This window comes from Daldinia caldariorum (assembly GCF_022478825.1).
Source record: "Daldinia caldariorum strain CBS 122874 unplaced genomic scaffold F4812scaffold_4, whole genome shotgun sequence".
In the NCBI taxonomy this organism is placed as follows: domain Eukaryota; kingdom Fungi; phylum Ascomycota; class Sordariomycetes; order Xylariales; family Hypoxylaceae; genus Daldinia; species Daldinia caldariorum.
In genome coordinates this window covers 478,254-505,401 of record NW_025953040.1, presented here as the reverse complement: position 1 = coordinate 505,401, position 27,148 = coordinate 478,254, and the positions used below count along the sequence as shown (strand labels likewise).

Here is a 27,148-nt window from a genome sequence, read left to right as displayed (position 1 = left end):
TCAAGGACCAATGATGTGTGGGGGAGTGATGCATATATGCTCTTGTAGCTGGGGCTGATATTTTCATAAGGCGGCGTCTAAGGATACCTTCCGAATTGATATTTCTCGAGCACGATAACGCTTGTAGACAATTCACACAACACAATTGCGCACAATCCCACGATCAAGACCATTTATTTATTTTTTTTTCCAAAGAGAGCAACGGGGAACTTGTTATTGTGTTGTGGTATGCTTAATACCTAATGTCTTATAGGATCCTCTCGTAATGCTTGACTTCCTGTGTCTGCGTAAGGGACAGGATCGCCTTCTCGAATTGGGGGAGGTCCTTTCCCGTTGCAAATTCCATGTGCTTCTCGACGCTTGGCCACGGGGCGGAAAGTATAAACTGTTCCAAGCCGTCGTCCTCTTTTTCGATGCGCCATCCGTACTTAACAAGCGGTGTATATGCTTCCAACAGGTGCTTCGTTTCGGCCCAAGCTTGCTCGAATTCCTTGCGCTTCTCAGCTGGGACAGTCACGGTGGTTATACCAATAATTGGACTTTTTAACAAGGAGATGTTTCCGTCTGGCCCCGATCCGTCGAAGAACTGGGCGTTCTCAACGTGGGATAGGGCTATCAGTTCGAAATGTGGCTGGACAGACGAAATAGCGGTCACGTTCTCTGGAGAGGACAGCCAAATCCCATGCTGATCGACGGATTCCCAATGGGCCGTTAAGACGACGACAGACGGGTCCTCGATTTGGCGGAAGAGGCCTACACCGCGGGCTTCTCTGTCCTTGGGTAATGTTGAGATGTTGCGGGCGCACCAGTCATCCTGGACGATTAAGGCTTGGTTCACGGCTTCCTTTAGGTCGTCTCCGACGGGTCCGTGAGCACTTCTAAACCATGCTAATTCTGTGACTGCCATGATGAATAATGGGCCAAGGTAATGGATAATAAGATGAGTATTTGGACTGCCTAGACTAGTTAATCAAAGATGCTTATTATTATTATTATTTGAGTTCGTAAAGAGATGAGTTAGCAACACGCAGACATGGACCATTTAAATACCCTTCCCATCTGCCTTGCCTCTCTTGGCTACCTCTTTTAAGCACATTTAGGAATCGAGAACCAGAGTCGGGACCGTTACGTTAATTCCGGCGCGGAGTTTAACTACCTAAGTGTCTTTAAGTCCGACTAATGTATGGCATTATTTTCATATAGGTAAGTGTCATTAGAATTCAAGTGTCAAGAAGACAACTCAACTCAACTCACTGTTTGATAACAACTCCGTCGGCTACCTATGGACGCTATGGCTTGCACAACACTGAAATGAGGTACCTAATACACTAAATATGCCTACAATGCTAACAATTAGGAAGCTGCACGTCAATGGAAGGCGCCTAATGCAATACCTGTTGAAGAAGGTATAGCTTAGAAAGGTCAACTGTTACAATTGGCAGTATTTAGAATCTTACTTAATCCAATAGAAGGACCAAATAGGAGGTAATTATCTATTAATGTACTTCTTCAACCGCGTATTTCAACAGTTCCAAACATCCCACTTCGCAAGCTCATATGAAACTTTTCCTCACTCAATTCGTAGAATAAATATAAAATAAGTACTAGGTATTCAGCCACTCACCCCAATTGAACGCCATGCATATTTCCTCATCATTCGGCATTACTGGCGTTGACTCGTGGAACGGTAAATCAACAAGCTGAGTCCTATATTTATTATTATTTTTTATTCATACTCAATCATGCCCTCCTCTCGCAGAGTTCTCATTCGCATCCTGCTTATGAAGAGCAAAGCCTGAGACTGGCGCTAGGAAGACATGGGGGACCCCTTGGGAGCAGTAGGCTCCATCGTGGGCATTGCCGCATTCGGCCTCAAGTTTGCGACAACGCTACAGACATACATCGAGGCTGTATCCGAGGCTCGAGAAAGTTTGCGGGATATTGCTTCTGACGTCAGTGCAACAGCATCTGCTCTAGAGCAGCTCCATGAATTCATCAGGCCCGATCAGGGTGGTAAGGCAATTGTGAATGATTCGGGGGTGAAATAGGTAGAGCGATTGGCATCACAATGCGAGCAAGTTTATACAGCTATCATCCATCTTATCGCCAAGGTCGTTGGCGTCGAAAAGGGTGAGAATGGCAAAGTTACTCTTGACGCATTGGACTTACACAGTTTCAACATCGCAAGTCGGATTCGAACGTTCATATGGCCCTTCCAACAACCTCGTATCAGAAGACATCAAGAAGATCTGAGATGGTTAAAACTCAGCTTACTTTTCCACCTACGACTCATGGAGCTTGCAAGAACTAAAATGATGTTCGTATCGTCCCTCAATAAGGTGTAGCTACCTATCTGCCTACCTATTAATATTAATATCTCGTGCATAGGATTCCGGCCAAATCACCCAGCGCGTATGAGAAAGAAATACTCTTACAGGCGGCTCTAGAGAAACTTTTATCTCAAAGAAAAGCATATGCTGAAACGATGGCATCACGAAGGAAGCGAAGGGGGAAGAGAAAAGTCAGAAGGAGATCCCTGGCTGGGCCTTCTTCCTCAAGTATTGCAGATGAAGCATGGTCCCGAAGGTCAAGCCTCGAGCAAAAACAACGTGTTCGCGAAGCTCCCAATTCCCATCAAATACGCTCACCATCCCGTGTGGAGAAGGATAGTGGAATGGGTATAAAAAGTACAGCATCATCTAGCCAAGCCATCCCCCGACTCACGCTCCAAAGACATTGGCGGTCAACCCAAAATCTTCTGAAAGTCTCCACACAACGTAAGGTAGCTTGCCAGTTTCATATCGCCTTGTGAGCTAATTTGATACAGCCAGGATACTCGAGCAGCCCCGGTCGAGTCACCCGGTAGTTCGGTAAACAAAGACAAGAAGCTCAGTGACAATACTGAGCATCCAGGGCCAAAAGAGCGTCACAAACAAGACACAGACCATAATGCGCTTAATGCAGCCTCTACTGCTTCTCCAGCACAAATAAATGTGCAAAGTTCACCAGAAAACGCGGGTTCTAGCCAGTCAGTGGCTTCCTCAAATTCAACAAAGAGTGTCAATGAGGGGGGAAAGAGTTCACATGATAGCGCAATAAGACACGTCAATGGTGGGAATATACGATCGGGAAAATTCCCCATAAGAGAGCCCATGGCGCTCTTTTACGGGTGTCGAGTTTCTTTAGGAGGCGAAAGAAGCCCATCCACGGCTGGAAGAGCCAAGAGCTTGAGGCGTACTTATTCGAAAGCGATTCTAATATCATCCGCAAGCTTCATTTTAGCCACGAGGCTCTAACTGATGAGCTAAGGCGAGTCACCAAGTCGAGAGGATACGACGTTTGGAGTCAGTATGCGTCACTTAGTTCCGCTCAGTGGGAGGCCGTAGGCAGAGTGACGGCGGAAGCAAACCATTCGAGCCACCACTCAAGAACTTGCGTGGCAATAAACCAACAGTTCTGGAGCGGACAATCTTGCATCCTCGTCATTTTCTTGCTGGGGCCTCTAGTCGATCCTGTATATGTTAAGTCTGGTCCCCATCATTTGAAGTTTGGATTTGAACTATGTCGGACGTGGGAGGTAAGGCTACTTCCGTTTACTTCGAGGTATAAATAGCAAATTAACAAAAGCTAATTTGCTCGTTCACACATTAGGGTATATATGGGCTCATCCGGCAGACCTTACAAGAGATGGGGGTTTCTGTTCCTGTTTCGTACAATCTTCATGACCTCGATGACCAAATTATCCTCTGCACGATGTGGAGAAATACTGTCCGTCCTGGCCTCGTCGTGTTTGTCCAGATCCCAGGTCCTCCGTCTATGCCCCCGGTACCAAACACGGGTCGTCTACCTCTGGGCACATTAAGGCACTGGCCTGCTTGAATCGAGGACGGCAGACTCTGAGCATAAAAGCAAGTCCCAGCCAGATAGCAAAGAGTATGAAGAGGAAGAGGAAATGAATGCAGGGCTCGGACTAGACGTCCAACTCGACATGTTGACGAACACGTTCTCACTGCCGGCGGAGAACAATATAAATGACTGACAGGGTTGGTTCTTAACTCAGACAATTTATTTATCGAGTACCTTTCAGGGGCAGTGCTTCGAACATCTGTCATTTCATATAATTTCACCAATATTTTTAATATGAAGACTATATCTGGAACGATGCAGATGTATTCAAATATATATACTCACATGCCTAACGCAAAAACGCATGTACACAAAAAAAAAAAAGGTATCTACAGATCTTTCGAAGCGAAGTAATCTTCCATCCCTCAAACTAGGAGGCCGATGGTCGATTGTGATGGATATGTTAGGTACATATATATATAAAAAAAAGGCCATTTCCCATTTTCTATCCACAGGGCATTAATAAGCTAATCGCATGCATTTGCTTTCCCATAATGCAGGGGAAAAAACACACCAGCACCAACAACAGCTCGCAGCGCGAACTCGTTCGTTAAAATAGAAAAAAAAAACAAAAAAAAAACAAGGAACTTAGAAAGCAAAGTACATGATTCCGCTGGCGACGACGAGAGCAGCGAAGCTGGCGCCGAGGCGAGCCTCGACGTGAGCGCCGGCACCGGGGGCGACGGGGGTCGCGGTCGCGCTGCCCGAGGGGGCGCTGCTGCTGGAGGGGTAGCCCTGGGGGACGGAAGAAGGACCCGTGGGGACCTGGGGGCCGGTGGTAGCGGGAGAGCTGGATCCTGGGGGAACGGGGGTGGAAGGGCTGCCGGTGCCGGTGGACACGGTGGGGTAGCCGGTCTTGGAAGTGGATGAGGGAGAAGAAGCAGCAGAAGTGGAAGAAGAGGGAGTCTCGGCCTTCGAGCTGGAAGACGAAGGAGACACGGTAGGGTAACCCGCGGTGGAGCTGGAGCCGGAGCTGGAGCTGGGGGCTGCCGCGCTGGTGGTGGAGCTGGAGGGAGACGCGGTTGGGTAGCCCTGGGTCGAGCTGGGCTGCTCGGAAGTAGAGGGCTTAGGGGTCTCCGAGGTGGTGGGCTCCGGCTCCGTGGGGTAGCCGGGGGCAGAGCTGGTAGTGGGCTTGGGCTGCTCGGGAGTAGTGGTAGGCTCCGGAGTGGTGGTGGGCTGAGGGTTGGCGGAGACGGCGGCACAGAAGTCGTCGATACCCTTCATAACAGCACCTGTGATTTGGAGGTTAGTTCTCTTTTCTACTATTTCTTTCTTTCCTTCCTTCTTTCTCTCTCTTCCTTTTTTTTTCTTTCAGAAGAGAGAAGACGTACCATAGTCGTTGGCGTTGCAGCCCCTTCGGAGGCAGATCTCGCCGTCACGCTTGACGGTGTAGACCTTGGCGCAGATGCAGGCGTTGTCGCTGGCGTCGCAGGTGGTGCGCTTGGCGACGACGTCGGAGATACACGGCGGGCCGCAGGCCGGGACGTAGTCTGCTACGTTGATGGCGGCAGCGACGGCTGCCAGAGCCGGGAGAGCGAGAAGGCGTAAAGGTGCCATTATTTTAGATATATAGGTATGTTAGGTTGTGGTTGTTGTTGTAGTAGTAACTGCTGTTGTCTATTGTTTGGGTACCTAATGTATTATTCCTCCTTAGGATAGAGATAGGTGGTGTTGTAGCGAACGAAAAGATTTGTCGAAGCGAGCGTGGTTTATAATTCGGGTGAAGCACCTTTTTGTTTTCCTTTCCAAGCTACCCTCGGCAATGCGGTTTGAATGGATACTTGGGTTAAAATTACAATTTCTGGGTTGGGACGAGGAGGGCGGGTTTGTTTTATATAGGTTGAGATCGGAGGTGGCAGACTTTCTTAGAAGGTCGGTAGAAGAATGGGGCGCTGATCTACGGGATCTCTCTACACGATAAATGTGATAATGTGACGAATGAGGTAGTGTACTATGTAGGTAAATTGTACCTTACGGTATAAGTATAGATGATCGGCAGCCGGGGGACGTAAATAGATGAGAATTAGGTGGAAGATGGGGTTTATGACAAGGCGACAGGGGCCCTAATTGCCCGAAACTTCAAACTAACCCATGTTCCCTTTCTTTCACCTGCCGTGAGACGTGAGATACGACCGGGGGGGGCCATGGGAAGGGAAACAAGGCTTGTAGGGGTGTACCTTACATAGTAGGATGTACGATTTACGACATAATGCAATAGGGCGTAATGCAGAGATCATGGACTTTCGAATGTTTGGAGAAAGCCACATTTCTTCCCCCTTGAATGGGTTAGATTAAGCATATGTAGTACCTAACTTAACCTTAGGTACCTTGGATATATTTGAGTTATTGTACGATAGGTGTTATACAATATTCAATATAGTATATTATACATACATATCTGTATAAGGTAATTCAAGCATATATTATACATAACTAATGCTGTAACCCAGTGGGTTTTGTTATACATGTGTACCTTAGGACGTAGGTACCTAATATATTTCAAATATAATTAGGCGAGGGGAAAGTGTAAGCCTCAACGACGAGTTGGCCGAAGTTGCACAACGTTAGCAAGTTACACCTTCAAGCAACATCCTTCTCTTTTACGAAATAGCTACGAACCTGAACTTCATGCGCAAGTTGCGTTGTTCATATTAAAGGTTTTTTTTTTTTGCCCCCTCTACTTTCTCTAACCACCCTGGTCTTCGATGTTCCTGCATTTTAGACGGCGGGACCAACCACAGCCCGTATACGACCCCCGGCGTTAAAAAGGCAACCAAGGGCCCCGCCAAGATTCCGCCCATAGGCCTTGTTTCGACATCCCGATCCGGCAGGTGGAGTTGCTTGAAACGCACCGAAGGAACAGCAGCTAGAGCCAGATACCTTACTCTATTGGCCTAGTGTAACGTGCCATCATTTTGTTATTGTATTTTTTTTTTCTCGTTTTACCCCGGAATCACTACTTTTCTTTCCACTACGTAGTGTAACTTTACTATGTAAGCACCTAGGAGGTATGTAACTTTTTTTCTCTTTTTTTTCTTTTTTTTCCAAGGTTCCCTCACCTATTTTTCTACGCAGCTACGCTAGTATGCATTTTTGATACGACGGCTTTCATCAACACGGTACCTCCCTCCTTATTTTAACCTCCTTCGCCTTGCTCCATTCTAACCCTAACCTAACCACGGGGAGGAAGCGGGAGCAGTCCCCCCAACGCCTCCTTATTAGAGTCACCAGAAATAGCAATATGCGCGCCGCAGACCAGCAGAAATAAAATTCTTTGCATATCTTAGGTAAGTTTACCTACTTTGCAACAAATACTAGGTTAAGTAGTTAATATCTACCTAGGTAGGAAGAAAAGTGATGATCTTTTTTCCGCGGTTAGCTTCTTCGCATCTGTTGGCTCTGATTCCCAAGTAGGATTAACTAACGGTTTCTTTTATCCTTGTGTTTCTTTTGCATTTCCATGTTAGTTAGGTACCTAGTTATCTTGGCGAACAATGGGAATTTTCTCATGTGAAAATATCCTGTCGTGTCACATCGTATTCCTAGCTTTGGGTTTTCAATTAGATCATGGCTGTTTAGACTGGGCTGGTATTATGACGACCTAGCCTGTTGGAGCCGTAGAAAGTGCTGAAGGCAACAACACGCTGCGCCGCTGCCACATACTATGTTAGGTACCTTACATATATCCACTCTCATGCCAACAGCTTTCATCTTGTTACTAGAATGCTAAGATCTCGGTCGAAGTTACATCCGTGGACTTATCCATCGTAAAATAAACCAACTATTCTTTTTTGACAACTCTCGAATAAGTAGCATGATCACTCACTCTCATACCTCGTATGCAGCTGTTATTTGACTAGCATAGCCATGAAAAAGAAACCAACACGGAATCCTCGTCGACAAAGACAAGAAAGTATCCTTCTGGAACATTTACCAACAAAGTCAACAAGCGTGAGGCCGAATCAGGCGCCAGAGCAGCAATAACATTAGGTAATTGTCCACCCCATAAAGAACCTCGACGTTGTCATAAGGTTGGGTTCTACCACGAGTCATTACCGAAAAAAAAAAATTCATATGTGTGACCGCACGCCAAATAATACCTTCGAAGTAATTCGTCCTTCCAAATGCGGGGGGAAAGGTCACGACGGCGATCTGCTGGGTAGCGAAATTTTCATTGGGAAAAGCGACTGAAACGGCTACGAACCCATGTCGTCGTGGAGGTCTCACCCCTGGGTCATGTGAAGTGGCTGAATGACACACCGCAATGGTACCGCTCCGGCTACAAGCAACACGGCCGATCTACCTACACGAGCGGCCTCCAAGGCGCTAGCAGGCTGTGTATACGAAATCGAGGAGTGGTATTGATCCTCACTTTGTGATTTTTTCAATAGGTATTTATAGGCCATGTTTGTTGGCAATGACAGCCTCGGTAGGTAAGGATAGACGTGTCGCCACGCGAGTCGATGAAGGAAGGGAGGTTATGTATGTAAATCTTGGATACATTCAGGGCAAGGTAGGTAGCTTTTACTCTGCGAGCTCTCTATCCGCCGCGCGAATCTTCAGTTTGCTTCCAAACTTATTCTTGCGATAATCCGCCTTGCCGTAACCACCACTTACAAAGCTCGGAAGTCAATGGAGTTACTTATTAGAAGACGCCTCGACTTGGTACCTTTATAATTATATGACAGCTCGCTGCTACTGTTAAATACTATGCGATTTCTTGTTGCTAGGTGTTGCTTCTGGAACTGCTTTGATATAGGTAGCGTTAGGCTAGGGTAGAAAAGAGAGATGGAGGAATATCAAAGTCGCTGCACCAATACCTATTAATTTTCTGATGCCGTACTATTAACGTGCACGATAGAATATTACCATGATGCTAGGGTTCTCTAACCAAGATGTTTTATAACAATTAGGAGGTGCCGTCAAGAGTCAAGTCGATCTGGGCCACTTCGAAATTCCCACCAAAACATAGCCTTGTCACTCTGTAATATCTCCGAAAATAAAGCTTATCGAATTGAACTTCTAACTTTATCCTATATAGAATTAATTAGTTTTAATCTTTAATATCAAGATCCATTGTCCGGGATTATCAATAAAGAAGTTATCGGGGTTTAAATTTACAATTGTTAACCTTTTGAGGGGTTCCCCTTAAAAATCGATTTTTTGCTTGTATGAAGATTCACTTTCACCTGCGATAGCCTTTGAAACATTATATATACAATAGACTTGCTATATGAAAGATAAGATCGGATCAATTCTCTATGAAATGAAACTATCTTTTTTATTTTTCAAGTTTTGTTCGCAAAGATATCGCAGAGTGACAAAGTAGCAGAATAGCCGTTTTTGGTGGGAACTTCAAAGGGAGAATAACCATACTTCTAGGTCAACTATAGTAAACCCTTACAGGTATGGAAAAGGAAATATGAAAAAGGGGTATGTACCTAAGATAGAGAAGAGATATCATGAAGAGACCGAGGAAACGTGCAACGCCAAATATCTGGTGGGAAGATGGCTAGATTCTTGCATACCTCATCCCATTCCGTTCCTTAACAGCAACGTCATCCAGCATGGAGAATCCGATACCTGCTTTGGATATTAGGGTTCTGCAGATCGATTCCAAAGGAAACCCGCGATGTCATACGTAGAGCGAGTACTGGAACAGGACTTAGTCGACGTAATCTATTAACGCTTGCCTTTCTACTCTCCCTCGAGGGCGACGCGTGCCTCTTATATAATACAACACCATATCCTTAACCTTATTTCCCAACCTAGGATATATGCCATTTAATATACTTTCAATAAGTTTCAATGACAGAATGCCCGCTCCGAATAAGCTTCCGCCCTACCTAAACCTCCCGAGCCGTGACGCTCGAGCAGAATTGACTTACTACCTAACCTGACCACCACCCGGCCCGGGCGCCGAATATACTTTTACCCAACCACGTCCGCGCAAGCTTCCAATCCATCCCCCCATTCCCAACCCGAACAAGTCCTTATAAGCCAAACGAGCATAGAGGGTTATTACCAGAAGAAAAAAATATGGCCGAGTTGGTACGGTCTAGCGAAATATTCTACTCTCAGCGTTGCTTTCCTCCGCCATACCTAAAAAAAACCTTCTCTACTAGCGCATCATCCTTAACATTATCCTTATGGAATATCGCTAGGCCTCAGGGTTCGATTCCCTGGGTGGCCAACTCACAATTTCTTTTGGTGCAATTGTGCCATCAACAACACATTCCTTCCGACTCGGCGGTTTGTGTCTGAGAGTAAGTTTGGCCTGACATATCAAAACGCGGCGACTCGTGTTCGACATCTCTTATGGAATCAATTTGATATTATTTGATACCCAGCATATAATGAACTTCAATATTCAGAAACGACATTTACGATAGACGAACGACGTAGTAGGTAAGAATTCTATCATTTAGGCTGGAGGTCATTATCGACCCGATCGCTTATTACATGTATATCTTAGGTAAATTATAGGGAATCTAGGAATCTATCTAGAGTTGAAAAGGAGTGGATATTAGGTTAGGTACATATCAATAAAGAAAGCTAGTTGCGGAATAGGACTGATATTGGCTCTCACAAATTACAACCCGTATTCTAAAAATATCCTATCATGCGTACCTACAACATGAAAGAATTTGTACCTACCTACCTATCCTTAGCTGTTGTGACAGACTCGTCTATTTTCCCAATCCCGTCAAACCTTTTATAATGATATATAATGATACGTCAGATATTATGATAACTCCAACCGCAGCCTACCTTCCCGTGTAACTTCCCCTCGATTCTGAGGCCGTATCGTGCAGCTCTTCCCGATCTGAAATGAGTCACTTTGAGTGATTGGAAGGGAACGTGTATAATATCGGCCTTATATATCTAATGATTGAATAGAAGCTGGATACTGGAAGCCGGTTGGTGCTATGGTCGCTGCCTATACCCGTTGACTCGAAATGCGCGTATGGTCGCACAACGAAATGTCCTCACGGGCGGGGTAATGTTTTCTACTTGAGGCCCAAGAGGCCCATGAGGTAGCCTCGACTTATATTCATCATCGCCGGCTCCTAGTTTTCCAGCAATATGGCGTTTTCATCAGAGAATCAGCAATAATGGGCTCTGCAAAGACGTCAGGAAGGGTACCTCGGATGGACCCTTACTCAAGATTACTCCATCGATTCTACGAACCCCTGATCTTATCGAGAGTCCTCGGGCAGACGAGGGGAACGCATACATCGACCCCTCAGGACGGCGAGGGCCAATCCAGACGTAGAAGAAGGCTGCTTCGGAACCTCGCTTACCTTTGCGATCACGACAAAGGTGGCGATGAGACTTCATCCGTTGCACTCGAGGATAACGACCAATGCCACGTCTTCTGGGTCGCTTCAAATACACCTCGCGCTGGCAAGAAGAACGTGGAGTTTCTGAAGTCGTCCCTGGCAACGATACGCGTTATCATTGCGCTTGAAGAAGAACAAAGGGGGCCTCTCGAGGTTGAATTCACCCGTACATGTATAGAGTTTGCTGGGCATAGAGTGAAGAAGGAGGTCAAACTACTATCGAGGGCGATAAGAGACTGTCAGAAACGCACTGATTACGTCGCGGGTTAGTTATAATTATTAAGTTATACAATTCGTGCTGTACTTACATCGAGCGTTACAGATTCCGAGTTAGCAACATGGCTAGAACAGTTCATATTGGGCACAGCAGAGTCTACGACCGATATCTGCTTCAAAGCTTATGACCAGCGAAAAGCGCCCGAGATGCGTTCGCTAGAGAATATAACTTCCTCTAATAACCAAGACGCCAGTTTCGACAAATATGTTTCACCCTTCGGCGTAGTACACCATTGGTTGGGGCGGTTGGCTCACCATGTGCGAGCACCGAAGGAAGTTATCGAAGACTCTCTTGAGTTAGACCACCTATTCGACCCGCACGAAGTATGCTTGGTTAGATCGCCACCAAGTAATCCACGACCTCAGGCCGACTCTCTTACCGGGCTGGACGGTATCTTGAAGCGGATGTTGCCGGCCGAGGACCCAGAGCTGAATGATTATACGGAAGCTCTAGCGTCTCTGGATCGCAAGTTTCAAATTACAAAGCGAGTCCGGGACGAGTACGACAATAAGAACTTCCAGCCACGTATCCATGCCGAAATACAGATTTTGGAGCATTTCTATAAAAATCAACTCCGGTACGTTGGCAACGATTCCTATATCGGATGTAGCAAGCCGGCGTGCTATTGCTGCAATCTCTACTTTCGACACCATAAAGCCAGACCCGTGGAGCCCGAGTCGCATCAGAAGATATATCTGAACTGGGGAGTACCGGAGTTGACTCACGGGTCGAAAGACCCCGGTTACAACGCACAGCGAGATCTGATGAACAAGATGCTGGAAACGATCAGGAAAGACGCCTTGGCGCAGATCATCCAGAAAGCAGGGCCGCTTAAGTGGCACCCCGATTCGCTGACGGGGATTACCATCTCAACGAGGGCGCTCCCGCCCATAGTCATGTCGGAGGGTATCTCCGTCGCCAAATCGCAACCATCGCAACCGTCGCAACCACGGACTATTGAAGAATCAAGCAGTCCCTCTCTCGACGACGACGACTGAGGCTGCGGACGGGTTGAACTCCGATTCCGATGTCGGTTTCGATTCGACTGGTGTTGCAATTGTATGACATGGTTTGTCTTTCTTTTGCAGGACACTATATGAAAAGGTGTTAAGCCCGATTGGCTTGTTGGTGTTATCTCGTTGGGACTATTACATTTGGTAGTACCTGAGGTATATATAATTGTTATCTGATGAGGATGTCACACCATGACATCGAAGCTGCAACAGCGGGTGCTTTAGCTTTATCGAAAATGGAGAGGTACATTTTAAGTAAGGTGATTACCTGAATGAAGATGAGATAGGTACCTTACCTACCTAATCTTGCAAACTCTAAGCTGCGAGCATGTATACTTAGGTACCTAGGTAGTCTGTACTTTATCAAAAACCCTGTCTTCTTGTTCACTGCACCTGCAATTCATCGAAGCTTCGCTTCCACTTAATTTGGAGATACCTTTGTTAGGCAAAGTCCGAGTGGGAAAGCGTGGCTAAGCAGGGATTTATTTCCTCTGGGGGAACCTTTGCCAAGTCTGAGACTGAGCAGCCAATTCCTCTCATTGTGTTTTAATTGGCTAGCTGTGACTGGTCGTGCTCGAAAGGGTTACGTCTTTGCAAGTCGTGGTTCCCACTGATTTCCATTGCAGCGGCGCCTGGGTTTTATCGACAACCCTGGTCAGGCGCGCTCAGGTACGCAGATACTTCACTATCTGCTTGTTCTACTTGAGCTACCTAAAAGTTCCATGACGGTCTTGACCGGCTGGCCGGCTTTGATCGAGAAATCTGGAGGTCGAATTGGGACGTGGGATGGTGGAGCTTTCTAACTGCTTTGACTAACTTGCTTTGACTTTGTACGTTCGCTAATCAACAAAAGGGGTGGGAAATTTTCCCAAATTTCCCCCATCCCCCCCCCCCCCCCTTGCTGCCAGCTTTGCAGCAGCTTTGCGCCTATTCGCTTACCTTAGGTGTTCACCTTATCCACCACCACGTTGATGTCCAACATCGTGTGATATTTTATTTTACCTTATAGGTATATATAATCTTTTTTACACCGGTTCTTACTAACGACTGCAGCCTCTGTTCGACTCTGTTAATCAATCATATCGACTCTCAACCTATTTGGTTAACTGAGAAGGAGAAAAAAAACATAAAATAAAATAAAAAGACGTGATCGCATTTACTTACGATAAGCCCCTAGCATAAGGAACAGCAATAAGCAACGTAAATGCGACATAACCAAACGTAACTGGGAAGAGCCTTACCGAAATTACGACTAATACAACACCTTTTTTTTTCTTTTATTTATTTAATAATCGATATCTTCTCATCCTTATATCGCACCAACTCGAACCTAATCAATCTTTTCCCTTTTCCCTTTTCCCGCTCCGTTCAAAATTTATACGCTTGCATTCCGGTGTCGCTTAATATACTCTTTTTTCCCCCCTACGCCACTTGTCACTACCTACACCTCCTACCTTGGTATCTGACCTAATAAATTTGATTGCTGCATAGTACGTGGGGTCCTGTCTCCTTTTGGGAGCAAGCTATCGTACCACAAGCACATCTGTTGTTGCAAGGAATAGTCGTATAGTGTGGGAGCTTGAGGGAATCTTTAAAAAGGTCTATTTCTGTCCGGACGATTTCATAAATGACTTTCACCCCGATTACCCCTGACAGCGCATCTTCGGAAATGTCCAACGGCGTCAATGGCTTCCATAAGGAAATGGATAACCTCCATATAAACGGCAATGGGAGTGGTACGAATGGTACGAATGGCACAAATAGCACGAATGGGCGATCCGCATCAGAGGAGGACGCGAAGAAGAAAAAGAGGGTGAGCCGTAAGCTGTCTAGCCCAATGATGCCCTCCTTTATGGTCTCGGCCCCAGGCAAGGTCATCGTCTTTGGCGAACATGCCGTAGTCTATGGCAAGGTATGATATGAATTGCTTCTCTAGTAGTTTACCTACTATTTCTTTTGCGCACCAAGTTCACCGTATCTCTATATAGGCTGCCATTGCTGCCTCCGTCTCGCTTCGCTCCTATCTCCTAGTAACCCATCTCTCCAAATCGAAACGCACCGTAACCATGCAATTTCCCGACATCGACCTTATACATACGTGGAATATCGACGAACTACCATGGGACGTATTTCAGCAACCTTCTAAGAAAAAGTACTACTACGATCTTGTCACATCTCTCGACCCCGACCTCGTAATAGCCATACAACCGCACCTTGCAGACATCTCTTTAGGCAAGTCCGAAGCCGAACGAAAGATACACCAAAACTCCGCCGCCTCCTTTCTATATCTATTCCTCTCATTGGGTTCACCCAAGTCCCCGGGTTGCAGGTACACCCTCCGCTCGACAATACCGATTGGTGCCGGTGTCGGAAGCAGTGCATCCATTGGCGTCTGTTTGGCTGCTGCTATGCTTCTACAGATTCGCTCACTCTCGGGCCCGCATCCTGACCAACCCCCGGAGGAGGCTCGTTTACAAGTGGAAAGGATCAACAGATGGGCTTTCGTGGCCGAGATGTGCATACACGGTAACCCTTCTGGCGTCGACAACACAGTTTCTACGCACGGCAAGGCGGTGGTGTACCAGAGGACGGACTACAAGAAACCGCCGACGGTGACGCCTCTATGGGACTTCCCCGAATTGCCATTACTCTTGGTGAACACTAGAACACCCAAGTCTACAGCCGTCGAAGTATCAAAAGTTGCCAAGTTGAGGAATACACATCAGGAATTGGTAGGATCAATTATGGATGCGATAGACAAGGTTACGAGAAGCGCAGAAAGTCTAATCGAAGAGGAATACTTTGACAACGAGGACACAGAATCCCTACGACGGGTAGGAGAACTGATGACAATCAACCACGGCTTATTATCAGCATTGGGGGTTTCGCATCCTCGCCTCGAACGGATACGAGAACTAGTCGACCACGAAGGGTACGGGTGGTCGAAGCTTACCGGTGCGGGCGGTGGTGGCTGTTCGATATCTTTAATGAAGCCTGGCATTTCTCAAGAAAAGCTGGACAAGCTGGAGCGCAGGCTAGATATGGAAGGGTACCAAACATTCAGGACGACGCTTGGCGGCGACGGTGTGGGCGTTCTATGGCCGGCGGTGTTGAAGAACGGCCTGGACGAAGACGAGGAGGGGGGTATGGAGATTGATCTCGAAGGTTTCCTAAATGCGCCGGGCAACGACGGCGTGGAGAAGTTAGTGGGTGTATCTGGTGGCTTAGACGGAGCTGAGAGGGAAGGCTGGAAATTCTGGAGGGTCGAGAGTCAATAATGATAAGACGACGAGATGATGGAGATTGTCTTTGAAGTAGTTGCTTCTATGGATCATAGGGGGGCAATGCAGTACCTACTATAATATTTATATAGAAGCATCGATAGAAAAGCAATCGATGAAAGGGAAATGACTGGCTCAGTCACGGTTTATTTATATATGGAAAATGGAAGAGTGCAGGAATGGAATCTAGAGGAGGATTTATTAGAGCAATAAGGTACCTAATTTTAAAGTTTAAATGCTAAGAAGAACTACTTAACCTAGGTACCTTAGGCACCTAAGGTAGGAGGTAATAGCTAATAATCAATGGGTCAGTGGCCAAACGCTCCTGACTTTTAAGATTGTGCATTGTATAGTGGCCTATACGGTGGCCTATGTAGTGACCTTTATAGTTGCCTTTATAGTGCCTCGGAAAGGGTAGTGGCTGTACTTGCCCCTCCATCCCGATTTCATATGCAAGGTAACTAGTGGAATTTTGTTATCATCAACTTTCATTTTAACCCCCCCAAGACCCAATTAAGGTATTTACATGTATGTAAACCCCCACCATCCACACACAACATATCGCAACCATGCCTCCAAAGAACAAAGGAGGCGCTAAAGCCAAAGCGCCCGAACGTACATTATTCTACCTTCATCCCTTCACCCCTTCATCCGTATGCGTTGGGATGTTTACTAATTAGTAGATTGGGTTAGCAGCAAAGCAAGAAGCTCCGACAAAACCGCAGACCATCAGAGAGCTCGAGTGGCAGTGGTACTACGAGACGAACCCTTACCAAAAGTCCTTGGAACAGCTCGGTCTCCATGGCATGACCCCAGTTGATCGACAAGCTTACCTGAACCAAGAATATCTAAAACCGGGCGTCGCCAAGACCCTCTCCAACAAAGCCCAAAAGGAACTGTGGAAGCAGTTGAACGAGGCCAACGTTCCCTTGCGTAACTTACCCCGGCCGCGCGATCACCAGTGGGGCCGCGACAAGTACGGTCGTGACATCGGCGACTATACCGTTGAGGAATATGAAGCTAGAGAGGCGAAGAAGGCTAAGCTTTTATTGCTGCTAGACGACAGCTCGGCTTTCAAGGTCAGGCGCGCGAAGGCCAACAAAAACAACCCGAATCTCGAGAATACATACACGTACACCGAGGAGGACGTGGAGGCTGAAAGGGCTAGGCGGGAAGAAATGTCGCAACTACAGCAGGACTTATACGGCACCAAGATGGATCCGTACGAGCTGGATCCAGATTGGGATGACGTCGTACCGATACCCCAGATCGAGCCCGAAGGAGCGCTTGCAACTATTGCGTATCCGGATGAATATGCCGAATGTACGTTCATACAGGCGCTGTTTTGCGAGGAGTTTATCTGGATTCTATATCTATATATACTGACAGTTACGTAGCTATGTCGTACCTCCGCGCCGTTATGGCAGCCAAAGAATATTCGCCGCGTTGTCTTAGACTGACCGAGCGCATCATATCCCTAAATCCGGCACACTATACCGTCTGGCTCTACCGATTCTCCATCGTGCAAGCCCTCAACATATCCATCCCAGACGAGATCGAATGGCTCAACGAAATCTCGCTTGCACACATCAAGAACTACCAGATCTGGAACCATCGCCAACAACTTATAGAACACTACTACCCGGCCATAGTGACGGTACCTTCGGAAGTAAGCGCGCTGGCCGAAAGCGAGCGGCACTTCCTGGAGCAGATGCTTCAGCTGGATACGAAGAACTACCACGTGTGGAGCTATCGGCAGTATATAGTGCGCAAGCTGGGGACGTGGAACGACGCCGAGCGGCAGAGCATAGAGACCATGATCCACGAGGACGTGCGGAATAACTCGGCCTGGTCGCACCGCTTCTTCCTCGTGTTCTCAGACCCATCGTACGCGACGCCCAACTCGCACGCCACGGAGCACGACCCGAAGATCCCGGATGCTATCGTCGACCGCGAGATCGGCTACGCGGAGCAGAAGATCCTGCTCGCGCCGCAGAACCAGAGCCCCTGGAACTACCTCCGAGGCGTGCTGGTCAAGGGAGGGCGGAAACTAGGGTCCGTAAGAGAGTTTGCGGAACAGTTTGCGAAGAATGTGGGCGACGCGGAAGGGGAAGAGGTGCGGAGCTCGCACGCCCTGGACCTGCTGGCGGGTATATACGAGGAGGCCGGGGAGCTGGATAGAGCGGACCTGGTGCTGAGGCGGCTGGGGGATAAGTGGGATCGGATCCGTCGCGGGTACTGGGAGTATAGACGGAAGTTGCTGAAGGCGAATTAGGACTAAGCCCTGGGAAAGGCATGGTTAGTCTGCCTCAGACTATATCGCTGGAACATGTGATGGGGTCTAGCGAAGAAGATTGGGAGCGGGTGGGGTGAAGAAGAGAAAAGAAGAGCAGGAGTCGAGGTTGATATCCTCCTTATAGCGGGTTAGGTAGATTTATCGTAGAATTACCCAACCTAAGGTATATTTATCTGCTTAAGAAGGGTCGTTGCGATGCATTTAAATCTTAGGTACGATTAGAGGACGTTGTTTTTACAAAAAAGTATTTAAAGACTGGTGATAGAGTGGAGGTCATGGGTAATTGGTATTATATATATATAGGTACCTAATATATATAACTCGACTTTTATTCCATTGGAGTCCATATAGGTTTAGGGGTTTGTGTCCCCTTTTTGTTATTTTTTTGGCCTTGTAAGTCGGATATAAATCTGATTTACCATCGACTACCTAACTACCACGTATATGTAATAGGAATATTAGGTACTAATCGTTAAGAGGCAAAGTGTTATTATGGCTTAGGTAGTAAGGAGGTGAGGAAACGGATATTTTCCCGTAAAGAAAATCTGTATGAAATAAACTTTCCGTCGATGGTACGGGCTGCTGGGCGGCTGAGCGGCTGGGCTAGCAATCCCATAGGCGGATAGAATGGAGATACAGGTATGTCTAAGCCTTACGGTTGCTCCACTTAAGTGCTCAAAGGTACCTCCTAATACGGTTGAGCATAGCGAGGACTCGGAAAATGGCCGAAAACGTCAATACACACACCCCTCGGCTAATAAAGCGAAAGGATCAGCCAAAATATGGATTTATAGTATATTATGCATGAAAAACGTTTTTTTTTTTAGCCTCCAAGATGCGCGCCCTCCTATTGGTTTAATTTTACGTACGTACTTAGGTTAGGTACGTACAGCATTTAACCGCCTACCAGCCCACCAATTTACTTGCTAAAAGGTAGGTAATATTTGTTAATAACCTCAACCTCTGAAATCAAATTAGGTTGATTTAACTACCTACTTACTTAGGTAGGTTCCTACTTAGGTAGAATATTACAAGCGCTATCGATATGCGCATTCAATTAAGCGCACGTTTTTTCAAAAGGCTGGTAAGGTGGGTGGATAATTACCAAGCCTCTAGTTCCAAGTTTACGAGGATACTAGCACTGTATTAGCGTGCCACTAATTACAGGGCAGATAGTAGCTCATACGCTAAAATATAGGTAGCTTACCACTGTAATTACAGGGGAGCTAGTTGTTATTAGTAAGTCCAATATTGTACAACCTTTTTTAATTTACACATGGCTTACCTTTTAATCCTTACATGCTTATAAGAAACCCTTCCGAAATTCTCTTTCTTAGTGCATATTAAATTATTTTAAACACAAACATTCATTAAAACAGTGTTAAATACCCCTGTAATCTAAATATACCCCACTATTTTCAAGGGTAGCCCTATCAATTTTACGTCATTTTCCGAGTCCTCGCTATGCTCAACCGTATCCTAACCTAACGTTAAGGTAAGGTAGTATCCGAGCTGCCGAGCTGTCAGAAAAAAGGGGGCGAAGCTTATAGTGAACCTACGGGATATCAGTTGCATGATATCTCTTAGGTAGGTACCTACCTAACATCATGGCCATCTTCCAATTAGTTGTCTTTCAATACTTTAATAATCGGCAGGAAATATTTGAAGAAAAAAGAAGAAAAAAAATGCGCCAGTGATAATAAATCTTACCCCCGAAAATGGCGTCAACTTCCCGAAGATTTCACCACAAGAGCCGGGCCGGATGTGCCACCTGCAAAGCGAAGAAAGTGAAATGCGACGAGAAGCAGCCGTGCTCGTACTGCGCCAGGAGACAGCTCCCGTGCAGCTTGGTGCCGGCGTCGCTGCCCGGGAACGCGTGTAGGTCGGGCACGGATACGGACACGCCGGAAGGCATAGGGGTGGTGGGGGTGGTGGTCCGGCCGTACGAGGAGCCGTCCTTCTCGTTCACCGACTTCGCCCTGTTCCAGCACTTCGTCAAGGCCGCGTCCATCGCGCAGGCCGACGACAGGGCGTCCATCGCCGTCTGGCGGGAGACTATCCCCGACCTCGCGACGCGGTACCCTTACCTCCTCCACGAGCTCCTCGCCGTCGCGGCGCTGCACGTGCGCTCCGCGAATCCGGAGCAGGCGAACCTTCTCGAGCGCATCGCGGCCGAGCACCAGGCCAGGGCGATCCCCTTGTTCCGCGAGGCACTGGCCAACAGCTCGGCCGAGACGGCGGCCCCGCTGTTCGCCTGCTCCTGCCTGCTGATACCGTACCACTTCGCCGCCGCCAAGGACGCCGCGTCGCTCCTCTTCAACGAGGACTCCGGGTCAGACCTGGCCGAATGGCTGGTGCTGATCCACGGCACCGCGGCGGTCACCATGGAGCACGCCCCCAGCATCATGCGCTCGCCCCTGCGGGCTCTGCTAGGCGACCTATCCCCTCCCAAGCCCGCGGAAGCCCTAGCCGCCGACGGCCCCACGGACGCGAGGCTCGTGCGTCTCGGGGAGCAACTGCCGGTCGCGGAGGAGCAGCACAGGGCGGAGTACGAGCAGGTGATGTACAAGCTGCGGGTGAGCTTCTACCTGTCGGACCATGCGGACACGGCGCTGGACCGCAAGAACGCGGCGCTGCGGTTCCCGCCGTTCGTGAACCGGCGGCGGGTCGGGGAGGACCTCGCGGCGCGGCGGCCGGCGGCGCTGGTCGTCATGGCGTACTGGTGCGTGCTGCTGCACCGGGCGGAGGAGAGGTGGTGGCTCAGGGGGAGGGCGGAGCCGCTGCTGATGAAGATCGGGGAGCTGCTGCCCGCGGAGCATAGACACTTGTTGGCTTGGCCGATGGAGGAGGTGGGGATTTGCTCGAGGGGAAATACGGATGGAAATGGGTTGGGTATTACTTAGGTAGGCAGGTGAGGCAGGAAGTATTGGATTAGGTTTGAATAAGTAAATAGGTAATTGAGGTGCTTTGAATATATATTGAAAAATAGAAAATAGAAAGTTGAGGATTATATGATGAAGTATTTCCGTTGAAAAGATACGTACCGTATACCGTGTATAAATGCGTAAACCAAACTGTACCGCTAGTTACATTTAGCGGACGCTGCAGCGGCAAGGGGAATAAGTTCCACAGTGTGGCAAAACTGGACGGGACGACATCTCAACTCAACCTTTTGATTCATTAGGTCATTCACTCACTCATCAGTCTTGTACAATACTCATAATTGAACTTTTGATAACTTGCATATCTACAACTCCAACCAATTACCTTGGGTACCTACTTTCCAATTTCAAAGATAAACTGGTTGCATCTCATTATATAGCACCGGTTGATCGAGCCTTAAACAAGTTTTTCTTCCCGCCGTTTTATGAAAACCCTCAAAAAACTTATCCGATTCAAACGGTTCATTTCAATTCACCACCACCTTAGCTCAGCTCATCGCCGGGTAAGAGCGCAAAAGGATCGCAAGCACACGGGTATAAAGCCTAGGGCTTAAAAATACTTTCCAAGCACCTTTTAAAATGGCACTGCCAACCCCAGAGACTCAGGCCAAAGTTGCTAGCGAAGGTAACCTCTTACCTCTTCTTCATTTCTTTATACCCTTACCCCCTCACCTTACCTTACCTCACCCCCCCCCCCAAGCCTTCACATATATATATTAGGTATATACACACGCTGACACCTCCCCAGCCGCCCAATCCTTCGTAGACCACTTCTACGAAACCCTCAACAAGCGGCGCCCGCTAGCCCCCTTCTACGCCTCCGCGTCCCCGCGCCTCACCGCCGCCGGCGTCGTCCCGGACATCAGCATCAACGGGCTGGTGCTCCCTTCCGTGTCCGCTTACGAGTCGCTGCTAGACACGCAAGCCGGAGGCGGAGGCGCTGGTGCTGGCGGTAGTGGTAGCAGTGGTTCGGCGCACGTAAACTACGACGTGGCGTCCTTCGACGCGCACCCCGTCAACCCGGTCTTCCGCATCGGGGAGCCGGAAACAGACGCCGGCGCCGCGGTGAAGAGCGGGGACAGACTAAGTTTCGCGGTGCAGGTCAGCGGGGTCGTGCGGTACGGGAGGGGTCGCCGAGACGATGCGACGGCGGGCGCGGGAGGAAACGGCGACGACGACGCGCCGCTCGAGAAGCCGTTCAACGAGGCGTTTCTGCTCGTCCCGCATTGGGAGGCTTGGGCTCGGAATGCGCCCCGCGGGCTGAGGAGGTGGGTTATTGTTAGTCAGAACTTCCGCGCTCTGTGAGGGAGGAGAAGGGGGGAGGAGGTTTTTAACTACGAGGTTACGGGAGACTTTCACGGGTATCTACCTACCTAACCTAGGTTAGGTACCTATATATTAATCATTTACTTTAGGCACTTACCTCAGGTGGTTAGGAGGTAACTGTCCCTACAAGCAGAGCAGTTGGAAGTCATGTCAAAGGGTGGAAGGGCATGGGAGAAGTACGTAGCATGTGTACTATATTTGTACTTTATGACAGAGGAAAAGCAGAGGATGGAATCCGCCCAGTGTCAAGTTAGGTTCATATTGAAGTTCATATTGAAATGAGTCGAGGTGGTCAACGCGTTATTCATAGGTTGTCAGATCTCGAGTTAGGAATACACCAGGCAGGTCATAAAATGGCAAGCAAAGCAAAGCGACTAATCTAGAGAGACATCTCATATTGTTTAATCGTTGCCATCTTTAATTATAAGCATGTATATATGTCCTCATTAGCAAACTCGAGGTTTCTCATAAATACCCAACCAAATGCACAGGTCTGAATAGCGTATGATGTATAAAATAACATATATTTCTTGGAATTATTAGATACCTATGGTACTTTTAATTCTATACCAACCAAACAAGCTCTAAATTCCTCCAAGCGCGCTATCGCCCTAAGAACTACCCTCTTCCACAACTCGAGTTTTAGAACATCCCGTGGCGAACTGGCTTCTTCGACGTATGAGAGACGGCCTGGACGCTGGCTAGATCCCAATTCCAGCTAGTGGGGTGCTGTTTGCTCCTTATCCGCCCCCTCTCTTCCCCCTTTCTATGCATGGAGCTGTGGAGTTCGCAGTTGTCTCGACCTCGAGGCGAGCGCCGCTTCTTCTAATCCATTGCCCAATGCTCCTTACCGCATTTTCCCCCCTCGCTGTTTTCCACGCGACTTGATACGTTACGATACGTTACGTTCATACCAAAAGCCCCGAGTCTCGAGCAAGACAGGGTGGCGTGTATAGTCAATTCCGCGGCATATCTATTTTTTCTAGGACTTTATCCCCCTCCTTGTATATGTGCTCCGTATATGCATACCTAATGTAAAATAAAACCAACACCGTGACGTTTATTTAGGGAAGTGCCACAGGTCCAACCGCTCCACCACGCTGTATCCCATGCCCAAGAAGTCGCAGAGCTGGACCCAGTTGTCGGCCTGCGAGCTGGTCTTGGGCGCGAGCACGTCGAGCTCCAGATACTTGCGGGAGCGCTTCTCCGCGGCGAAGAAGTCCCGGGCCGAGAGCGCGTAGTCCTCCTCGCCTATCCGCCGGCCGCCTCGCGGCAAGATGAACTTGGCGTTGGGCTGGGTCCGGGCGATCTCCGCGAGCTGCATGTTCGACGTTACTTCGACGTAGGTGTTTGCCAGCGTCTGGTGGTCTAGCAGCGCGTCCGACTCGGGGTCTAGACGGCTGTATCCCAGCGTGTCTAACGCCTTGCTGAGGGCGTTTGTCGCGGGCGGTGACGTGCCGAGGATGTAGATTGACGGAGAGACTGTGGTGGTGTTGGAGGCGAATATGCTCGAGGCAAGCATGCCGAGCTCGAAAGGCAGTCCGAACTTCATGGTGGTAGGATGAGGTCGTGAATTTGCTATCGACAGGGAATTACTGTTCTATCAGACGGGTAGTTGGGGTTATCTTCTCTTTCTCAGACGAGAAGAAATTGGGCGTAGGCGCGCTGTAGAAACCTGGGGAGCAGTATCTATCTATATGGCGAGACGCCAAAAGGGGTCCCATTACCACACGGGTAATCTTAATATAGGATAGCGGTCTGGTTGTAAGGCCCACCTGAAACTGGGGAGAGTAGAAGACGCATGGAAGCCTGAAGGCTAGACTACGTGTATTCTCGTATTAGATCCATCGTTGGAAGATACTTACTGCATGGTAATTAGAGCGCGGCACGGGTTCGAAATTTCGGTATTCAAGATCTTATGTTGTTCTACTCCATACCTGGTCTGAGTCCGTGTTATCTCCTTGGCACTGCTATGGCAAACAACAGAAAAAAGGGGATCGGTTCAAGAGCCAATTGGTCCCCCTTCGTTCTCTTCATAGGTACTATATCTTAGCGTAGACGTTGAGAGATGAGGAGAAAATACATATTCGGGGCACACCTTTTTTTTTCTCTCCTTCCATGTACTTGCGGCGCTTCGAATAGATCGTCATGGATAGTTTAGATTTGAGTCCGATACCTTCCTAGAATGGATTATTTTAAGGGTCGCGTTGCATTGTGAAAGTTATACGTACAATACTATGTACTTCGTACGGTTTAAAGGAGTGGGGGGATTCGAGTCCGATCTGCTAAATTCAAACATCAGCTCAGCCCCGTTTTGCGCTTTTAGGCTCTCCCTCAGATATTAATAACCCCCTTTTGGTTACGCAAATAGTTTAGGGGTCTGAACAGGGGGTGTTCATGGTTCAATGTGGTAGCACTTTGGACTATGGTTGGTCAGATCGAGAACAGCTAAGACGAAGTTTAAACTAGGGCTTGTGGAGAAGTACCGAAGCGATGCGGTTACGTACTATGTACTACCAGGTATGTTAGGTACTCAGGTAACCCGTACTCTTACTATGTAAGATTGAAACCGGTTTGGTTATTCCTAACTTGGAACTTTGAAACGCGCCACATGGAAAAGCCGTAGTTACGTTGTTTGTACATAGTAACTTCTAATAATCCTTCTATTTCGTACATATGAACCAGATATGAACCAGACAACACTCATCAAATTTATGATCACCTACTCTATTTGACTTTTGAACAACTCCTTGGCACATATCTCTTAGGCTGTAAGGGGATACTGTAAGCTAAGAATTACAACTAGAAGATCTTACCATAGGCTTATCCCGCCTCCCGCCTATTTAAGTAAGTAGTAACCACTATGCACAGCCCCTCCACGCCGTTATTTCGTGTAGCCCTAACTATGCTTGGGTATGATTGTTGGACATAATGTCATTCTCGGACGTAAATTTAGTTGCTCATACTTCGAACATTAAAATAGAGCCGGTCTCTTTGAAGGTTATGGAAGAATGAATAATGCCCAATGACAACAGTAGCTGTCAAGACTAAACTCGATTAACCAACAAGCCTTGACGGAGAAGACGTTAACCAGTATTATCTTGAGCAGATACTGTTACCAATTTATGCATATGGGGGAAAGGTCGACAATAATAAAATGGAATTGACCTAAGTAGTATAAAAACTTTTTTTTGGCCCAGTCCATGCTAATTCTTAGGTTCAAGAAGTCAACTCTATGTATAAGAGTTAAGAGACAACTCGGGAGATGGTCTTATCCAGTTTGTATGGCTTCGATGTTAACAAAATATTATTTTACCGTGATCATCCCCAATCTACTCACATCGTATTCCCACACTAACATACTATTAACAGCAAACAACAACCGCTAAATATAATGTCAATCGTTCCTATCTGCACCCCTTATTCACCTATAAACCGGAGGATAGAGAACTATTACCTTAGGTACCTAACTAGGTAACAACTTACCTAAGGTAACGGCTACGATCGGGTAATTCAAGGTAGCCGAAACGGTCTCCGTTTGAAGCCTTAAATAAGCAGACACCCGTAACATTGCACTAGCTTTTAGCTTTATCAGCATTATCTCTTCCCGGCCGCACGTTCTATTGGGCATACCTACATCCTACCTAGGTACCTATCTAGGTACACTCGTGCATACAAGGTCAAGTACCTATTACACATACGCCTTTAATGTCATGTTGCTGTATAGCTTCGTCCGATACAGGAGCACTATTAGATATTTTATAGGGATTTTATAGACGGTGCTTAGAAGAACTTTTCATTATTCTTAAAGGTTACTCAAGAAAATTTTGTTGAGCTAGAGTTTTGCATAGATTCTAGGAGAGATCAACCATTTATGTAAGTAGATATAAGTATGATATTTTATACTCTTAAGATATAACAGATACCTACACTCCAAAAGAGAAAAAGGAAAATAAGAAGAAAAATAACTAACATTATTCTAGATGCCCTCTCTTGAATAGATACATAAAGACTCGAAGACGTAGTCCATCGTGGTCAAGGTACTTAGGTAGAAAAAGAAAAGCTCCCCAAAGAGTAATCCAGCAATTATCATCCACCAACTCATCATAATGGTCTCCCGCGACCCCGAGCTTCAGAAGCTCTTCATAGAGACACCATGCATCCGGTCCAGAACTCTCTCGCGGATAGCAGGATGGTTAGTCCCTTTTCACCCTCACCCTCATTCTCACCTTTTCAACCATGAGAAACTAACATAAAAAAAAAAAAAAAAAAAACAGCAACATCTTCCTCAAGCTAGAGAACCTCCAGCCCTCCGGCTCGTTCAAGTCCCGCGGCGTCGGGACCATGATGCACCAGGCCATGCGGGCGCGGCCCGGCCGCAGCGTGCACTTCTACTGCTCGTCGGGCGGCAACGCGGGCCTGGCCTGCGCGACCGCCGCCGCGACCCTCGGCCAGCCGTGCACCATCGTCGTGCCGACGCTTACCACCCCGTTTATGATCGAGAAGATAAAGCGTGAGTTACATTGCCTTAACCTTAGGTATCTTGAATTAAACCAAACTATGATGAGCATTATCTCGACATAGCGTTATTTATTATTTCCTCTTTTTTTAATTTTTTTATTTCCCCCAAAAGAAAAGAAAAAAAGCGAAAGAAAATAGAAAACAACCCCCCCCCCCCCCCCCGCCGGGGGGGGGGGGGGGGGGGGGGGGGGGGGGGGGGGGTGTGTGGGTGGGGGGGGGGGGTGGTGGTGGGGGGTGGGGGTG

General features: G+C 47.6%; 10 protein-coding genes across 10 annotated transcripts in view; 7 read left to right on the top strand and 3 right to left on the bottom strand.

Moving 5' to 3' along the window:
- Positions 1-24: 24 nt before the first annotated feature.
- Positions 25-1,057, bottom strand: F4812DRAFT_301736 (uncharacterized protein). The gene has a single exon (XM_047931230.1). The coding sequence runs from the start codon at positions 905-907 to the stop codon at positions 248-250; it is 660 nt and encodes a 219-aa protein (XP_047792059.1). The 5' UTR covers positions 908-1,057; the 3' UTR covers positions 25-247.
- Positions 1,058-1,817: 760 nt separating this feature from the next.
- On the top strand, positions 1,818-4,303 carry F4812DRAFT_469830 (uncharacterized protein; the record flags this gene model as incomplete). The annotated part of the gene is made up of 8 exons (XM_047938913.1): positions 1,818-2,013; positions 2,089-2,321; positions 2,389-2,412; positions 2,472-2,678; positions 2,734-2,777; positions 2,828-3,028; positions 3,187-3,577; positions 3,652-4,303. 8 exons carry the CDS (start codon positions 1,818-1,820, stop codon positions 3,877-3,879), a joined length of 1,524 nt encoding a protein of 507 aa, XP_047792058.1. The 3' UTR covers positions 3,880-4,303.
- Positions 4,304-5,705, bottom strand: F4812DRAFT_301672 (uncharacterized protein). Its single transcript, XM_047931229.1, has 2 exons — positions 5,238-5,705; positions 4,304-5,138 (listed from the first exon to the last, which is right to left on the bottom strand). Exons 1-2 carry the CDS (start codon positions 5,461-5,463, stop codon positions 4,495-4,497), a joined length of 870 nt encoding a protein of 289 aa, XP_047792057.1. The 5' UTR covers positions 5,464-5,705; the 3' UTR covers positions 4,304-4,494.
- A 4,628-nt stretch (positions 5,706-10,333) lies between these two features.
- F4812DRAFT_301628 (uncharacterized protein) lies at positions 10,334-12,874 on the top strand. The gene is made up of 2 exons (XM_047931228.1): positions 10,334-11,514; positions 11,572-12,874. The coding sequence occupies exons 1-2, from the start codon at positions 11,022-11,024 to the stop codon at positions 12,522-12,524; spliced, it is 1,446 nt and encodes a 481-aa protein (XP_047792056.1). The 5' UTR covers positions 10,334-11,021; the 3' UTR covers positions 12,525-12,874.
- Positions 12,875-13,847: 973 nt separating this feature from the next.
- On the top strand, positions 13,848-15,956 carry F4812DRAFT_301605 (mevalonate kinase). The gene is made up of 2 exons (XM_047931227.1): positions 13,848-14,451; positions 14,528-15,956. The coding sequence occupies exons 1-2, from the start codon at positions 14,167-14,169 to the stop codon at positions 15,815-15,817; spliced, it is 1,575 nt and encodes a 524-aa protein (XP_047792055.1). The 5' UTR covers positions 13,848-14,166; the 3' UTR covers positions 15,818-15,956.
- A 407-nt stretch (positions 15,957-16,363) lies between these two features.
- Positions 16,364-18,609, top strand: F4812DRAFT_420162 (protein prenylyltransferase). Its single transcript, XM_047933422.1, has 3 exons — positions 16,364-16,435; positions 16,517-17,143; positions 17,218-18,609. The coding sequence occupies exons 1-3, from the start codon at positions 16,390-16,392 to the stop codon at positions 18,093-18,095; spliced, it is 1,551 nt and encodes a 516-aa protein (XP_047792054.1). The 5' UTR covers positions 16,364-16,389; the 3' UTR covers positions 18,096-18,609.
- A 695-nt stretch (positions 18,610-19,304) lies between these two features.
- Positions 19,305-21,128, top strand: F4812DRAFT_420161 (uncharacterized protein). The gene has a single exon (XM_047933421.1). The coding sequence runs from the start codon at positions 19,835-19,837 to the stop codon at positions 21,017-21,019; it is 1,185 nt and encodes a 394-aa protein (XP_047792053.1). The 5' UTR covers positions 19,305-19,834; the 3' UTR covers positions 21,020-21,128.
- Positions 21,129-21,276: 148 nt separating this feature from the next.
- Positions 21,277-22,845, top strand: F4812DRAFT_420159 (uncharacterized protein). The gene is made up of 2 exons (XM_047933420.1): positions 21,277-21,683; positions 21,807-22,845. Exons 1-2 carry the CDS (start codon positions 21,638-21,640, stop codon positions 22,361-22,363), a joined length of 603 nt encoding a protein of 200 aa, XP_047792052.1. The 5' UTR covers positions 21,277-21,637; the 3' UTR covers positions 22,364-22,845.
- Positions 22,846-23,444: 599 nt separating this feature from the next.
- On the bottom strand, positions 23,445-23,936 carry F4812DRAFT_457138 (uncharacterized protein; the record flags this gene model as incomplete). The annotated part of the gene is made up of 1 exon (XM_047937119.1): positions 23,445-23,936. One exon carries the CDS (start codon positions 23,934-23,936, stop codon positions 23,445-23,447), a length of 492 nt encoding a protein of 163 aa, XP_047792051.1.
- A 2,557-nt stretch (positions 23,937-26,493) lies between these two features.
- F4812DRAFT_469820 (tryptophan synthase beta subunit-like PLP-dependent enzyme) overlaps positions 26,494-27,148 on the top strand; it is a gene marked incomplete at its 5' end in the record, with an annotated part of 2,073 nt that continues 1,418 nt past the window's right edge. Inside the window, 2 exons of the mRNA XM_047938912.1 lie at positions 26,494-26,579; positions 26,662-26,897. Of these exons, the coding sequence (XP_047792050.1) occupies positions 26,494-26,579; positions 26,662-26,897 (322 nt within the window). The remainder of the gene's footprint in view (positions 26,580-26,661; positions 26,898-27,148) is intronic.

Bases quoted from the DNA above. Each gene is read 5' to 3' on its own strand.
- F4812DRAFT_301736 (XM_047931230.1), bottom strand. From the start codon at position 907: ATGGCAGTCACAGAATTAGCATGGTTTAGAAGTGCTCACGGACCCGTC.
- F4812DRAFT_301672 (XM_047931229.1), bottom strand. From the start codon at position 5,463: ATGGCACCTTTACGCCTTCTCGCTCTCCCGGCTCTGGCAGCCGTCGCT. The intron at 5,139-5,237 runs GTACGTCTTCTC...TCCAAATCACAG, and splicing joins CTGCAACGCCAACGACTATG to GTGCTGTTATGAAGGGTATC.
- F4812DRAFT_301628 (XM_047931228.1), top strand. From the start codon at position 11,022: ATGGGCTCTGCAAAGACGTCAGGAAGGGTACCTCGGATGGACCCTTAC. The intron at 11,515-11,571 runs GTTAGTTATAAT...CGAGCGTTACAG, and splicing joins ACGCACTGATTACGTCGCGG to ATTCCGAGTTAGCAACATGG.
- F4812DRAFT_301605 (XM_047931227.1), top strand. From the start codon at position 14,167: ATGACTTTCACCCCGATTACCCCTGACAGCGCATCTTCGGAAATGTCC. The intron at 14,452-14,527 runs GTATGATATGAA...ATCTCTATATAG, and splicing joins ATGCCGTAGTCTATGGCAAG to GCTGCCATTGCTGCCTCCGT.
- F4812DRAFT_420162 (XM_047933422.1), top strand. From the start codon at position 16,390: ATGCCTCCAAAGAACAAAGGAGGCGCTAAAGCCAAAGCGCCCGAAC. The intron at 16,436-16,516 runs GTACATTATTCT...TTGGGTTAGCAG, and splicing joins TAAAGCCAAAGCGCCCGAAC to CAAAGCAAGAAGCTCCGACA. The intron at 17,144-17,217 runs GTACGTTCATAC...ACAGTTACGTAG, and splicing joins TCCGGATGAATATGCCGAAT to CTATGTCGTACCTCCGCGCC.
- F4812DRAFT_420161 (XM_047933421.1), top strand. From the start codon at position 19,835: ATGGCGTCAACTTCCCGAAGATTTCACCACAAGAGCCGGGCCGGATGT.
- F4812DRAFT_420159 (XM_047933420.1), top strand. From the start codon at position 21,638: ATGGCACTGCCAACCCCAGAGACTCAGGCCAAAGTTGCTAGCGAAG. The intron at 21,684-21,806 runs GTAACCTCTTAC...ACACCTCCCCAG, and splicing joins GGCCAAAGTTGCTAGCGAAG to CCGCCCAATCCTTCGTAGAC.